This window comes from Arachis hypogaea, chromosome 3 (assembly GCF_003086295.3).
Source record: "Arachis hypogaea cultivar Tifrunner chromosome 3, arahy.Tifrunner.gnm2.J5K5, whole genome shotgun sequence".
NCBI lineage: Eukaryota > Viridiplantae > Streptophyta > Magnoliopsida > Fabales > Fabaceae > Arachis > Arachis hypogaea.
In genome coordinates this window covers 11,536,157-11,550,324 of record NC_092038.1, presented here as the reverse complement: position 1 = coordinate 11,550,324, position 14,168 = coordinate 11,536,157, and the positions used below count along the sequence as shown (strand labels likewise).

The window sequence follows — 14,168 nt, the reverse complement described above, 5'->3', positions numbered from 1 at the left end:
TTTCCTTCAATGAGGTAACATCACAGAATTAGAAGTTAAAATCGTATCTTTGTCTAGAGTAAGTTGGTGTGAATGGACTTGGATTCCAAATGAGTCTTCCGATGGGGAGGTAGGTGGGCTGGAATGGGGAATAATTTGCCCACCCAAACCAGAAACCGAAGCAGCCCCGATTCATCCGTAGACTGTACCACTGTGGTCATAAAAATGGCCGAAAGCTCAATCTACAATATGGAAAAACGTTATAATGCTCTCCTAATACCTTGTATCTGTGTTTTCCCCAGGACTATACTCAATTGCTCAGGTTTTGCCATATATAAAATGTCTCTGATTTAAGTGTACACAGTGAAGAACAATCATTTCATTATATAGCAATTTGTTCTAAGGACCATGATTATACAGTTCGTAAACAAAAGGTACAAGTATGACTTTCCCCGCTCTTTTCTCCTCCTATGTACATTGGAGAATGGAACAATTCACCACTACACTAGTCAGCCATATCGGACAACTCTAAGATGATGAATCCTTCTACTTCTAGTGTACACTCTTTGACAATTACACAATTGCAATTACATTGTTAGAGGCATTAACAGCAACTACGGATGAATGATTGAGAGCAATGCTCGTATCAGCATGTGCCACATTCACAAAGCAGTGATTTGATGCAGTTACATCTCTAGCCTTGCATTTATTTAGAAACTAGAAGGTGTGCGCTTCTGTATAATCCTTCTAGCCTTGCTTGAGAAGTTTCTCACCATTACCTTGTCAGAGAATGTCAAGGGAACTTCTTCCTCAACAGTCTCTCTCCTATCAAACCAGCCAGTAGAACCACTCTCGTACTTTGAGGTGCCTGTGCCTGATGCATCCGAGTAGTTGGGGTCTTCTGGTATATCTCGATACAAATGTTTCAATATAAAAAGAGCAGTGTCATAATCCCGCCAATAGTTTCTGTACAGAGCAAAAAAAATGGTTGTCAGTTATCAGTTATAAGAATAACACCACAAAATCCATGATATTTCTGTCAAATCATTCATTCTCTTTCTAGTAATAAAATAATAGACACTGAAGCTCCAAAACATATATTAACCATGTCTTTCCCGCTGCAGAGAAGACCCTTATGATTAGGCACATCAATTCTAAATCTAATCTATGCTATGTTTAAGGAAGAGAATCAACTCATCACCACATTGGATCTGATTTTAAAATAGATTGTTCTGTGCATTGTCCCGGTATATATAACGTGGCAATTGAGCCACTGACCATGTAATTGGCTCAAGGGACATAAGAAAAAATGCAATATGTTATTGTTTTACATAAATTTTAAACATATCTTTATGAATTTAATGTTCATGTACTGTCAATGTAAAAGAATTTTACACAGACAACCAATCGTGTATTGCCATGTCAGCAAAAATAACTAATTTCCAAACCCACTACTTAAAAAGTCATCTAAACTTGCATCAAAATTATACTTATCAAAATTACACAGACAACCAATAGTGTATTATGTTAACAACTAGCGAACAAATTAAACAAATCACAAAGATATTCTAAGCAAACTCCAATTACAAGTCTACAGAGGATCAGATGTATGTAGCCTAACATAAGTAAAGAGGTTGTTTATGTTATTAGAATCCATGGCCACCAGACAAGAAATAAGAATTGTTATATATATATATAACCTAACAATTAAAATAATCACCCAGTTGCTTCATTTTATTCACTTCCAATGACTACAATCTTGATAGTATGATAATTACACAAATTCTAAATGAAGCACTTACGTATGTGATCCAATGGCTTGCAGATATGGATGCTCGAATGTCTTATCCTGTATATCAAACAGAAAATCAAACGAATAAAGAAAAAGAATTTGAATGAGTTAATTTTGGAGCAGCAAATTTTGCAGAAATCAGTTATGTATGATCTTGGTTTGCACAAGACTTCTGACACTGGAGTAGTGGGTCAACAATAGCAGTAGCAGATTGTTAGTTTGGAACAACTCCATACCTGTAGCATGTGATCAATTCGTCCATCCTTGCTTCCTGTCAACCTCTCCATCATCAAAGACCCATATGATGGCTCTTCCTCCACTTCTGGATTTTCATCTGCAATACAGGAGCCAAGAAAAAATTGTCACAATTATGTTATAGCATTAATCAAGAATAAATGATTTAATAACCACGAGACCAATAAAGTTGCAAAATCAGAGTCAAACTATCAAACACAACATGTTTGGTATTGTTATATTATTTTCAATTTACATTCTACAATAAAGACTATAGATGAGGACCACAAATATCTGCATTAAGAACAGAAGCAAGATTTAATTTGAACTCAAGTAGTCAAGTTTTATAACTTGTTAAAGCTGAAATCAGCTTGCAATGCTTTTTACAGTTATTGTGGAATTTCGCACATTCCCATTAGGTTATAAAAATCTAAATGTTCATAGATATAGCCATCACATGACTTTAAAGTCCAACATTTCTTTTGGTGACATAATATTTACCAAAAAGTCAGCGAATGAAACTTAATCCCACAAGACTGACTACCATGTCTGTGGCATGGTTATTAGTTATCACAACCCTGGCAAAAGGAACTAAGAAAAGCCACTTCTAAATAAAATGCAAATGGGAAAAGCTGTAAGATTACAAAAATCCATTTTAACAGCTACTATATCAACAGTCTTAAAAACAACCTTATTATATGAAATCGGAAAACATTAGCTCATAAAAATGAAGTTATCAAATGAAAAGGATCCTGAAAGACAATATTACCTTCTTGGTTGTCCATGCTTGTCGATTGACAAACTGTGAGGACCTTAACCTGCTCGAAAATCATGAATAACAATCATTTTACAAAGCTAAACAATATGTTTTCTGTTCAATCTAGCAGAACCATCATAATTGATGAATTACATAATTTATTTTATGTCCTAAAATAATATTAAGCTTCAAATTGTCTATATTGAGCTGCATTTGTAACAAACCTGCATACACTTTAGCTTACTAGTATATTCTCCCAATATGAATTGTCGACCAACCCATGAACCAAACTCTAAGCTAGCAAGTTTACAAAGCAATCAAAACTCATAAATTTCACATTCGAAACTTAGAAAACCACTATGGTAGCTGCAATCTTCGTAGTTATTATTAACATCTCTGCTTAGGTGGTCCTATATTTCGTGAACATTACTCCAAATGTGTCCTCCTTCACTTTCTTTCTCCCTTTAGGATTCCAATAAGGGTAGCAGATATTAGTAACATACATTGCTTTATGGTCAGCCTTTGACTCCTAATCCAAAATCCCAATAAAGGAACTCACCCCAACAGAAATACGAGGACAGAACCTAATTGCATTATGTTTCTTAAAACTTTTGACGCTGATTTGGCCAACAGAGGAATATCTAATTATTATTCTTTTTTTTTTTTTTCAAAAAATGTACTTCTCTCTGATAAAGCCTCTTGCTTTTAACCAAAAAAGTGGTCAAGGTGACAAGTAATCTTAACCACTGGACATCAGTTTAAATATTAGGGAAGCAACTCTTTATATGGAAATTATATAATTCATACCCCCATGGTTAAACAAAAATTAACTCCACGAGTGTTTCAAATGAATTCAGAGACAAAAATGAAAACTGCACATTTTCTGTGCACAATGCACATGAAACATGAAAAGCGAGGGAAAAATAATAGAAAAAAAGATTCAAAAATGGATATTATAGAAGGGGAAAATGTAACAGGGAGAAAGGATGATATGAAATGAATAAATAATCGTAATTCTTGGTCATCTAGCCTAATCTGTATGCCATCCCTCCACTTTGTTATTCTTATAGAAAAGATGCTCACCGTTGCAGAATTCAGATAATTCTTCACTGCTTGAGTGCGAACTGCCAAATCTTCAGTAAATTCCTACACCAGGATTGAGGGGATTATTTGAGACAAATACAGTGGTCCAGTGCATTCACATGGTACAAGCATCTATACCGCCTTACCTGAAATCCAATATGCAACCTTCTTCCTCCTTTGTGATACGGAATCAAAACAGGACGTTTGCCAATGTATTCTTTACAGACAAGTGGCTCTATCCTGCAGTGATATTTGTTTGGGGGGATAAAAATAGCATTTATGATGTCATATATTTTTCTAAATCCTCAGATAGAATATTAAAGTAATATATTTTGGAAAGAAAATTAGTAAAATAATGTTGAATCGGTATTAACAATCCCACAAGCCAGTGTGCAAGTAGCAAGACAAAGGTCCTCACATCCATGTTCAAACAATGTGGAGCAGTTTGTTAGATATATACCTTTTTTCCCACCCTAATATAATACCCCTCTTGTTGCAAAATCTATATATTAAAGTGATGTTCCAAATTCAAATAGCAGCAACGGGATTTAGCAAATACATAGAATTTGAGCATAATTAAGGGATTATTTAAAAACAACTGGCGGCAAGAAATAAAAAGCCTACTAGGGAATTTCATTGGGGATGAAAATATAACAAACCTGTATGCAACTGGATCGTAGGGGTGAAAAATGTTGAACATCTGACGACAAGCTGGCATTTCTTCGATTATATTTTCCTGCTCCCAATATTCTTGACCTCTGCCTAGAATGATGAGGAAAGAGTTTTGTCTTAATTTACATCAATACAATTGAAGCTTGTATGTTTATAGGTGACTAGCACTTATCCAATAAAGTAATATGGTGTGATATTCCCAACTTCCTATTTCCAACTTAATCTGATAGTGTCAAATGAATTTGAATGAAGGGAAGTTTTAGAAGAAACATGGTCAAAGCAGGGGAGCCCAATGAACAAGATCTGAACCAATGGAGATTAGGAAGGATAGTGCGTGCAGTCTTATTTCCACAAGCAGAGAAACTCAACTTGTGAGCTCTAAGTCACAAGGCAGAAACCTTTTGCACTAAGGCTAACCCTCAATTTGCATACTCCTTATATGGTCTCTAAATCATACTTCCATTACAAATGGTTCATCAATGTGGAAACAGAGCAATATAGTATAAAATGTGCACTATTGTAAAAGGAACTTCAAGACTAGAAATAAAATTTCTACATTCTATGGTGGCTATAAAGTTCTGGCAACACTTAAAAATTGTACCAAAATTAAGGTCACATTTTTTTATTATTGCCAATGCTTTTTAATTTGGAAAAAAAAGTGTGACCTTAATTTTAGCAATACTTTTTTAAGTGTTGACAAAGTTTCATAGCCATCATAATTATAGCCACTATAGAATTCACACCATTTATGTATATACATGCTCAAAACTTATTACCATTGCCAATTCGGATATTACGGAGAGAAAGAAATACACCAAGAGGGGATCCAACAGCGAAGAAGGTGTCAACCTGCCATACAAGCAGTAATAATCATATTATCAACGAGATATAACTCATATTTTAAATGGAAATTAGCAAGCACCCATCTTTTTTTCATTGGATATGTTTAAAATACTAAAGGGAAACATACATCACAGTAGAAAACACTGAAGAGATTATATACCTGAAACAAAGGTTTTTATTTGTTACCATACCTTGAAATGAAGCTTTGTGTACTTGATATATGGGGTATAACTCTTTGATTCATCTTGTGGCGTAGGTAACCCTTCAGGTAACTGTTGCACTGCCATATTGACATAAGCATCTTTAACTATTTTGCGTTATATATTGAAATTCAAAGAGAACAAAGAAAACACTTTAAGCTGTTCAAGCACAAGCTAGTAACTACCAGGTTGCAACTCTTCAATATGCCCTGCACCTCGTGATTCCATTTTGACTAGAGAGGCTCTCAATGAATCAATCTAAACAACGAAATTACAAGTTATTACCATACTAATTCAAGAACATTCCATTGATTTTATAAGTCTAAAAGTAAGTAAGCCATGTATGTAGTATATATGCACACACCAAACCCAGCCTCCATCTTACAGTTCAAGCTCTCATACCAGTATAAACATGTATCACAGACCAATTCAGAAATTCAACCCACTAGGAGTAATACACCAAGAATAGGCACAGTGAAACACAGCTAAGGACTAAATCTTTACAGGGTAACAAACCAGGCGATAATGAAGTTCTTAATACTTCCAGGTTTTATTCAAGAAATGGCAGAGATTTTACAATTCAAGACAATACCTCTCAAGTTAATGCCATCTTAGCAAATTCAAAACTAAGTATTGAACAATAACTTCATATCCACACGTTATTAGACTAAAATAACTCCCAAACCATAGTTACTAAGCCAAACCCACCATTCCATGGGACATATTGACATACTAACAAGACACTAACAATTCATAAGCACACACAGGACGCAATCAAACTCATAACCAAAAGTGTAAAAAGAACTTAACATTGCCACTTCTCTGGGTGTGTGGAAAAGAAGGGGGGATGGGGGGAGGGTGAGGTAGCCAACCTAAAATTTACAATGGACTGAGTGTTTGCTTTCTCCATAGAAACACCTTTAATAGGATGAGGTGTCAGAGAAAACAAACCATTATGGGCAAGCAAATAACAGCTTATGATAATGGTACTGCAATTGACATGATTAATTGATTGATTGTCATGAATTAACGATTCATCTTGAAGGGAAATAAGTAAAGGATAAACAGCAGGGGTCTGTATCTTATGGCTTCTTAGATTCCCTGACTATCTTGAAAGGGGGAAGTTTCCAGAAAAGAACATTAAAAATGAAAAATTACAAATAAAGGAACAGGTAGAACCTGAAAACTAACCTCTTTCATGAGCTTCTTGATTACTTCATCTTTGTTCTCTGTACCCTGGCATTCTTCCTCAGACAATCTCTTTGCCAATAGCCCAACATTCGCGCTCTCAGACTTATCCAACCCATTGAATGTCTCCGAAGGCATGTCACTAGAATAAGAAAGGAACTCAGAAACATCTCCCTTATTACTTGGTTTAGGAGCATCAGTCTCAGCAGTGATGTGTTCACTTGATGAGGCAGGAACTGAAACTAACGATTCCTCTGAATTTTCTTTCTCTACTTCGGGAATGATCTGCTGCATACTGTTCTTTTCATTGGAGGGGTTCACTGTGTTCAAAGTGTCGTCCTTATTGATTGATGAATGGAGAAAATGACTGTCTTGCTCATCAGGAAGTGATTCCCCGTTTTTAGCATGCTCCTTGAACATCCAATCCATTGGAAAAGGGCAGGACAGATTATTTTGATGGCAGAGGATATCATATGAAAGGACACTTCCCAGAGAATGTCCATATAAAGAAATCTACAGAAAAATCAGCCAAAAATAGATAATTATATATATTGAAAATGCATAGAGGACAAATGAAGCAAACTTGCTCATAGTGTACCTTTCCATCATATCCAGGATTCCTCTTGAGAAACTTCAGATATAATCGATTCAGTTGGTTAGATACCTATAGAATGGTTTCACAATCAAGGGTTCTGTTACAAAAATCTTCAAAACAAACCATCCAAATCAAGAAGGAAACAAGAATGTTACTTTCCATCTGAAATTTTTGAAATTAGATAAATCTGTTGTGCTGTCACGTGAAATTAAAAAAAAATGCATCATGTTTCCACTTGTATGTTTGACAGTGCTGTTTTTGCAATTACCAAAACAGCTCTGAGAACAACAAGAGGCTCATAGAAGTAATCCTCTCTAAAGTTCTTCAAAAATGGAGTTTATGGTTTGTTGATTCAAGGGGATATTAAAGCAGAAACCATATAATATCATAAATGCCCCTAGGATCAGAAAAATACAAAAATACCTTCTTTACCAATTCTAATAGACCTAAGTGATTGTGAAAAAGTAAGTTATTGGGCCATTGCAGTCGATTGAAAATAAAACAGTAAGATTTGATCTTTAAATGGGGAAAAAGTAGGAAAAAGTTGAAATAACGAGATCTGATCATTTTTAAAGATTTAAAAGACAATGTAGGTATGCATGTCTATATGTGCACACATACATACCGAGTCAATTATGTCTTGACAGTATATTGGGCTCATGTAGTATAAAACATCATGAACAGTAGCACTCAGCATAACACGCAAGCCGCGAACCCCATCGAGAGTTATTTTCTCAACAGCTGTTTCACCACTAAGCTTCAAACCTTTTCTCCACTAGATAACATGAATTCATGAATAAATATAGCAAAATAAAATGAAAGATTATGATTAACATAAACAATCACAATGATTAAAAGCATTGAGGCCTCCGTAAAATTTGCAATGTGCTCTTTGTACACAGATTTGTAGAAGAACCCGTAAGATTTCAACTTATATATTTCTCTTTGCCTGTAAACATGCTACAAGCTTTGGTTCTGTCTAGAAAAATGGCCTCTCTTTCATGTTCAACTTATATTTCAAGGGAATTTCTCATTCTGACGTTCAGGATAGATTGTGCAGGTTGCTCACACATATTAGGAGAACAACCCCCACCCCCACCCCCCCAACAGCCAAAAAAAAAAAAAAAAAAACCACACACCTACACACATAAAAATACAGCAGATTTTGCGAATTTGCCAAGTTTGGAACTTGACTCTAGTCTATCCAAAGTAATTCCAGCTTTGATTACATATGCTGTATAAATTGCAAAAGATACTTTGAATCCATAACATCAGAACATCACGTAACTCCACAAAAACAAAATCAAAGAGCAAGCCTAAACACTCATCAAACAGAGCAAGTGAAATGGACAACATTTCCACACTGTTGCAGAGATCACCAGGAAGATTATGGGATTTCATGCAAGTTTCTAACTATGTGGTACAGCCATACAGGTCATACAAGCCAGGAAATAGTTCTTCGATTCACAATACAAGTCTCAATTCGGTTTAATATGGATTAGCATAGTATCTATGTCAGTTTCGACCATTTTTGCAACATGCAGTCCAATGGATAATCAAGATGAGAAAGAGCTTAACTTTGTATATAAGGGAAATAATGATAAAAGCCTCAAAATAATAATAATAATAATAATAATAATAATAATAAATAAAAAAACAGGAAATCTCATATAAGGCTCAGAACACAAAAATGAGAACATGTGAGATACCTGGCATGGTATAAAGAGGACCCTTTGAGTGCCACGTTGGTGATGAGTAAGATGCTGTTCTGCAAGCCTTGCTGTAATATGCCGAAAATTTGCCACATCATCAACCAAATTAGATTTTTCCAGCCTTTGACCAATTCCATGAACCATAAATACCAAGTGTCGAACAGGGACCTACAAACAATTATTATCATACAGCTGATATGAAGCAAACCAATTATGACCAGGGGAAGGCGCATTATATGATCAAATCCAATTCCAAAGGGAAATAAAACTAAGTTTCCAAGTTTTAGCAGGATGGTATGGAGCTCTAGAGACTGACAAGAACACAAAGAGCTAACTGAAAGGGAGAAGAAAAGTATGACGATGAACACAATATAAATGTAGGCTATACCTGTGAGCAGTAATCATCCATCTCCTCCTCCTTCTGTTGCCGTAATTCATCCTGTTAAAATTTGTAAGTTAATAACAATAGAACTGATCTCTATTTGTGTGCTTCCAGAAAGAAGAGCCTTGAAGTTTATTCAACAATTAACTGATAATTATCCACAATATTATAATCGCAATCAACTTACTAAAATTTACGATATGAATTGCCATGTGTTGAATATGATACAGTTTCTTATTTTCTACAACAAATCATGCATTAAAGAATAACCAAGAAATAATGGCATCCCTGACATAGCTACAGCAAGATTTATATATCAACATAAGCACGCCTCTGTAATCACAATAATTGAGAAGATAAAATTCCAAGGCAAATTTGCTATCCATAAGGGAAAAGAAACAGGAGCGGGGTGAGTTTAGACATGATTAATGACAAGGAGCAATGACGTCATTTAATCTATGTAACCAATCCCACCTAGTAGGACAAGGCTCTGTTGTTATATCTTATGGAAAGATTGAGGAGCTTTTTTGTGACAAAATGGTTATATATAACTATTAGTACCTATATGCATTCTAGTAGTAAGACCCCCCCCCCCTCCACACACAAAAAAAAAAGAAGAAAAAAACCTGGGTTGGTTTTGCTGAATCTGACGGCGAGTAACCACGTCTTAGTTTGATTGCATTTCTGCTAAAACTAACAAAACTAGAAAAGCCAGAAGCATCGACACTTAGCCAGGCATCCCAGGTATCATCTTCTCCTGTGAAAAGTGCATGCAGACCCTGCATGATTAACAACAATATAGAATGAAGCATCAGTCATTTACAATTTTAAAAATAAATAAATTCTCTATCTATAAAACAAAATAAATAAAACATATCATCCTTTTAGAGATATTCTACATACTGGTGTGGAGCCTTGCAAATCAACTCGAGCTGCAAATAGACCTGAAGGTTGAAATGTTCTACGATGCCAAACCTGTAGAAACCAATGAATCGTAAACCTTATACTCTGGGCGAAGGGAAGAACCCAAATTGAAGCCGATCACCCTCTAACCCCTCCCCCCCTCTCTCTTTCTCACAACAACAAAACAAACAACACCCTTCCTTTCCTTCCTTCACACAAGTGTGATGCTAACATGTCCAGGATATGTATTTAGAATCTTCACGGAGTAAAGAGGTTTCCAAGTTTTTGTCGCACAGCTAATTTGTAAGAGTACCTTTGTGAACTCCATGAAACTTACAAGATTACGTGTTATCTCTGGCTGTTCTGTTTTCTTTATCTTTCAGGATCATAATAAATCCCTTGATCTTATAATCTTTTTTCTTGTACAACAATTTCCAATAAATGATAATAAAAAGAGACTAAAGAAACGGAAGTATAATAACAACCTTGGCGTTTTGTAAATAGATTGCAAAACATTGTATAAGGCGAGAAACAAAATTGCAAAAAGCAGAAGGTAATAACATACTAAACTGGGATAAACAAGAAAAGCATATCAATTGGACAAAAACCTATCAAACAGCCTTCCAGAAACAATTTGAAAAGAACAATAAAATAAAAAAGGAGCAAGAGTTGCACATGGAAGATGATTTTGCAATTCACATTAGACCCACATGCACAGCTAAAGCCTTTTTAAAATTATGAATAGAATTATTTGTTGGAAAACATTAACACAAACAGTTAGAATGACCTGAGTACGATAAGCAATCTCTAGTTGTTCAGCAACATCTTCACGAATTGGTAGCCAATCGAGCCCACCTTTACGAGCAAACCAATGGCCTCTTAGAACACGTCTATTTTCTCCGTTCCAGTAAACTGGGAAACAATGTCTCTTTGTCAAATCCACCTGCATGGATTCAGAATCACATCCTCAGAAATCAGTTCTAGTTATTTTCAAGCAAGAGAAAAGTCATGTTCCCTCTTTTTTTTCATTCTCTTTCTTTGAATCAAAGAATAATATCCTAAGAGGAATGGAAGAACAATACAAAAAACACTGGAGGACCTCACACGAGTCCAAATATATATAGCTCCACTACTCAACATGTCCAAGAGGTAACATCCTCTAAAAAGATAATGAACTTTACATAAAGTAGGGCCAAACACTTAATCCTATCCCATAAAACTTGCTTGAGGAAATGCCCATTCTTTTATGTGCTTAATATAATTACTCACCAAAAATATCCTTAGAAGCAAGCAATATATAACAAGTGCTGATGAAAAATTTACGCCAAAAACACTTGATCCTTTCCTATCCTCTCTCTCCGCATTTAGAACCATGCATCAAAAACCAAATAATAAACGACATGCATCATGAAGACATGAAAGAACCTGTTTTTCTTGTGGGGAAAAAGGGTGAATTCAAACAAACATTGTACGTTTTCCAATTTTGTTTTCCATTTATTTTTAATCCACCTTCTAATAAAGTAAGATTAGAAAGCACTATGGTGTTTACCATAAATCACCCAAGAGTAGGAATGATATAGAAGCCACTTCTACCACAAAACATTAAGGTTTTTCCATTAAAAACTCACCAAATTTCCTCATATTGTGCTACATAAATCTAGAAAGTTATCATTGAGACCATTATGAAAAGAAGACACAAAAAACAAACAAAATACCTCATAGAGCCCTCCCTTTACAGGGACACCAACTCTCTCTTCCTCAATTTCAAAAAGTTGAAACGACTTTTTTCGCTCCAGCAAAGATTCATTGTGCTGCTTATCTAAATTTGTACTGGTACTTTGTCGCTGTCTTGGGCCTTCACTACATTCTGCATATTCTCTCCACCAACTAGAGAGTAACTCTTCCTCTTTCTACCAATGCATATACAACAAAGAATCTCATTATCTAGAAGTCATCCCATCCATGATTCAAGTAAAAAAAAAAAGTAGAAGAAAAAGTAACCAACTATACATTTTATAAAATGACCTGCAAGAATGCTGCTTCAATTGCCAGAGAATCCCTCATGCCGAAACGAAAATAATCACTCTTCCCCACTATCTCTGTGCTCGGGACTGAGGCTGCCAACTCTGCAACGAGAGAGCAGGTGAGTGCAAGTACCAATGCTTCCACATTTTAATGAACAGACAAACAAACTCCGCAGCATATCAGAAGGAACAAGATTCTAAAATGTTGATGAGAATGACAGGAAGTTAATAAGTTAAATGATAATTTAGTGCCAATGCTTCCACATTTTAATTGAACAGACAAACAAACTCCGAAAGCATATCAAAAGAACAAGATTCAAAAATGTTGATACGAATCACAGGAAGTTAACGAGTTAAATGACAGTTTATGCATGCGTGCTTGGTTTTTCTCAACACGGTTCCTTTTCTTGTGCAACAATTCATCAAACACATCACTTCGTACTTATATATTCACTAAGTCATTAATACACTAAGGCCCTGCAAGCCATTTCTAGCAAAGTTCAATTTAAAAAAGCAAAAGCAACATCAGAGTCTCATGCAAGTTAAAAGATCACACTCCTAAAAGTCTAAAACCCAAAGCCAAGCACAGCCCTATTGATTTGTAGCTGAACAGTGAGTGAAATGGCCCATAGAGAAACAAATGAAAGAGAAGCATAGTGAAGTATGGATATCAAGATTGGCGAATTGAATGAAGAGAATAGATACCGTTGGGAGCGAGAGGGATCTTGCAGAAGTACCACCTAACGTCACCGCCATCGGAGGGGCTAGAAGTCTGAGCAAGATACTTGTGCCTTGCTTTTGAATGCTCGATCACGTCTTCAAGCCTCGCAATGTTGGAAGGCGTGTTCTTCAGCGAGTCAGGGTCAGGGCTGTTGCTACTTCCCTCAGCGCCGCGGCGGTGCTCTTCCGCTTCCGCCATCGCCCGCCGCCGAGGAAATCAGAACCGATTGATGGGGGAAGGTGTTGTATTGTTGTTGCGTTCGGTTGGAGTGAGCTACCAATTCTAAAATTGGAAGCGATTCTGTTTCTCTTCCTTTTTCTAATTCCTCTCTTTCTACTTTGTAAATCAAAACTGAGAGAGAAAGAGAGAAGGGAAGGAGGGAGAATGACAGAGATGGCGTGCGTTGAATGTCAGGTGAATTTCATTTCATTCATCATTTCAAACATGCTATTTTCCATACACCAACAGCCAAACACCGGTGGCTCTACCCAAAATCAACACATTATTACATTAAGAAAATGAATTTATTTTTTATGCAGGAAAATCGTTTTAATGAGAATAATTACTTTTTATCTTTATTGATTGCGTATATAATTATATAAAAAATAATTATAATTAATTTTTTTTATCAAAAATAGAAAAATTAGAACTGACAATTTAGTAAATAAATATAAAAAAATTATACCATTTTAATTATAACTCGTTGGTTAATACATATTAACTATTAATACCTAGTAAATGGCATTGCTCCTTCCATAAAAATAATAATTATATATATGTATTATATCAAATAATTTAATTAAATATATTGAAATCATATAACAATTTTTAGTTATCATCTTTAATTTTCATCTTAATAGGTATATTCGTGATTCATAAATTCTAGATCGGATATTTTACTTTCAATAATTATTATTTTAAAAAATAATTGACGTGACTATCATAACACTATATGTTAAGCAAAAACAAATAGATCTCTATTTAAGTACTTGGTAAGTTATTTTGATAAGACACGTAAATCTTTAATAAAAAGTCTTAAAACCACTAAATTGTTGTGATAAGAATATTTTATCACTCCTTATG

General features: G+C 35.2%; 1 protein-coding gene across 1 annotated transcript; it reads right to left on the bottom strand.

The window, feature by feature from the left end:
• Window positions 1-343: 343 nt before the first annotated feature.
• On the bottom strand, window positions 344-13,589 carry LOC112789493 (phospholipase SGR2). The gene is made up of 21 exons (XM_025831422.3): window positions 13,070-13,589; window positions 12,366-12,466; window positions 12,056-12,250; window positions 11,128-11,283; window positions 10,341-10,412; window positions 10,064-10,216; window positions 9,444-9,494; window positions 9,053-9,223; window positions 7,969-8,118; window positions 7,347-7,412; window positions 6,752-7,261; window positions 5,746-5,818; window positions 5,552-5,640; window positions 5,294-5,366; window positions 4,505-4,607; window positions 3,992-4,085; window positions 3,846-3,908; window positions 2,775-2,823; window positions 2,008-2,105; window positions 1,782-1,828; window positions 344-945 (listed from the first exon to the last, which is right to left on the bottom strand). The coding sequence occupies exons 1-21, from the start codon at window positions 13,281-13,283 to the stop codon at window positions 690-692; spliced, it is 2,784 nt and encodes a 927-aa protein (XP_025687207.1). The 5' UTR covers window positions 13,284-13,589; the 3' UTR covers window positions 344-689.
• Window positions 13,590-14,168: the final 579 nt, after the last annotated feature.

Excerpts from the sequence above, each read along its gene's own strand:
- LOC112789493 (XM_025831422.3), bottom strand. The coding sequence starts at position 13,283 with ATGGCGGAAGCGGAAGAGCACCGCCGCGGCGCTGAGGGAAGTAGCAAC. Across the intron at positions 8,119-9,052 it reads TCCTCTTTATACCATGCCAG|TGGAGAAAAGGTTTGAAGCT; the intron begins GTATCTCACATG and ends CATGTTATCTAG. Across the intron at positions 5,641-5,745 it reads TATTGAAGAGTTGCAACCTG|TGCAACAGTTACCTGAAGGG; the intron begins GTAGTTACTAGC and ends TCAATATGGCAG.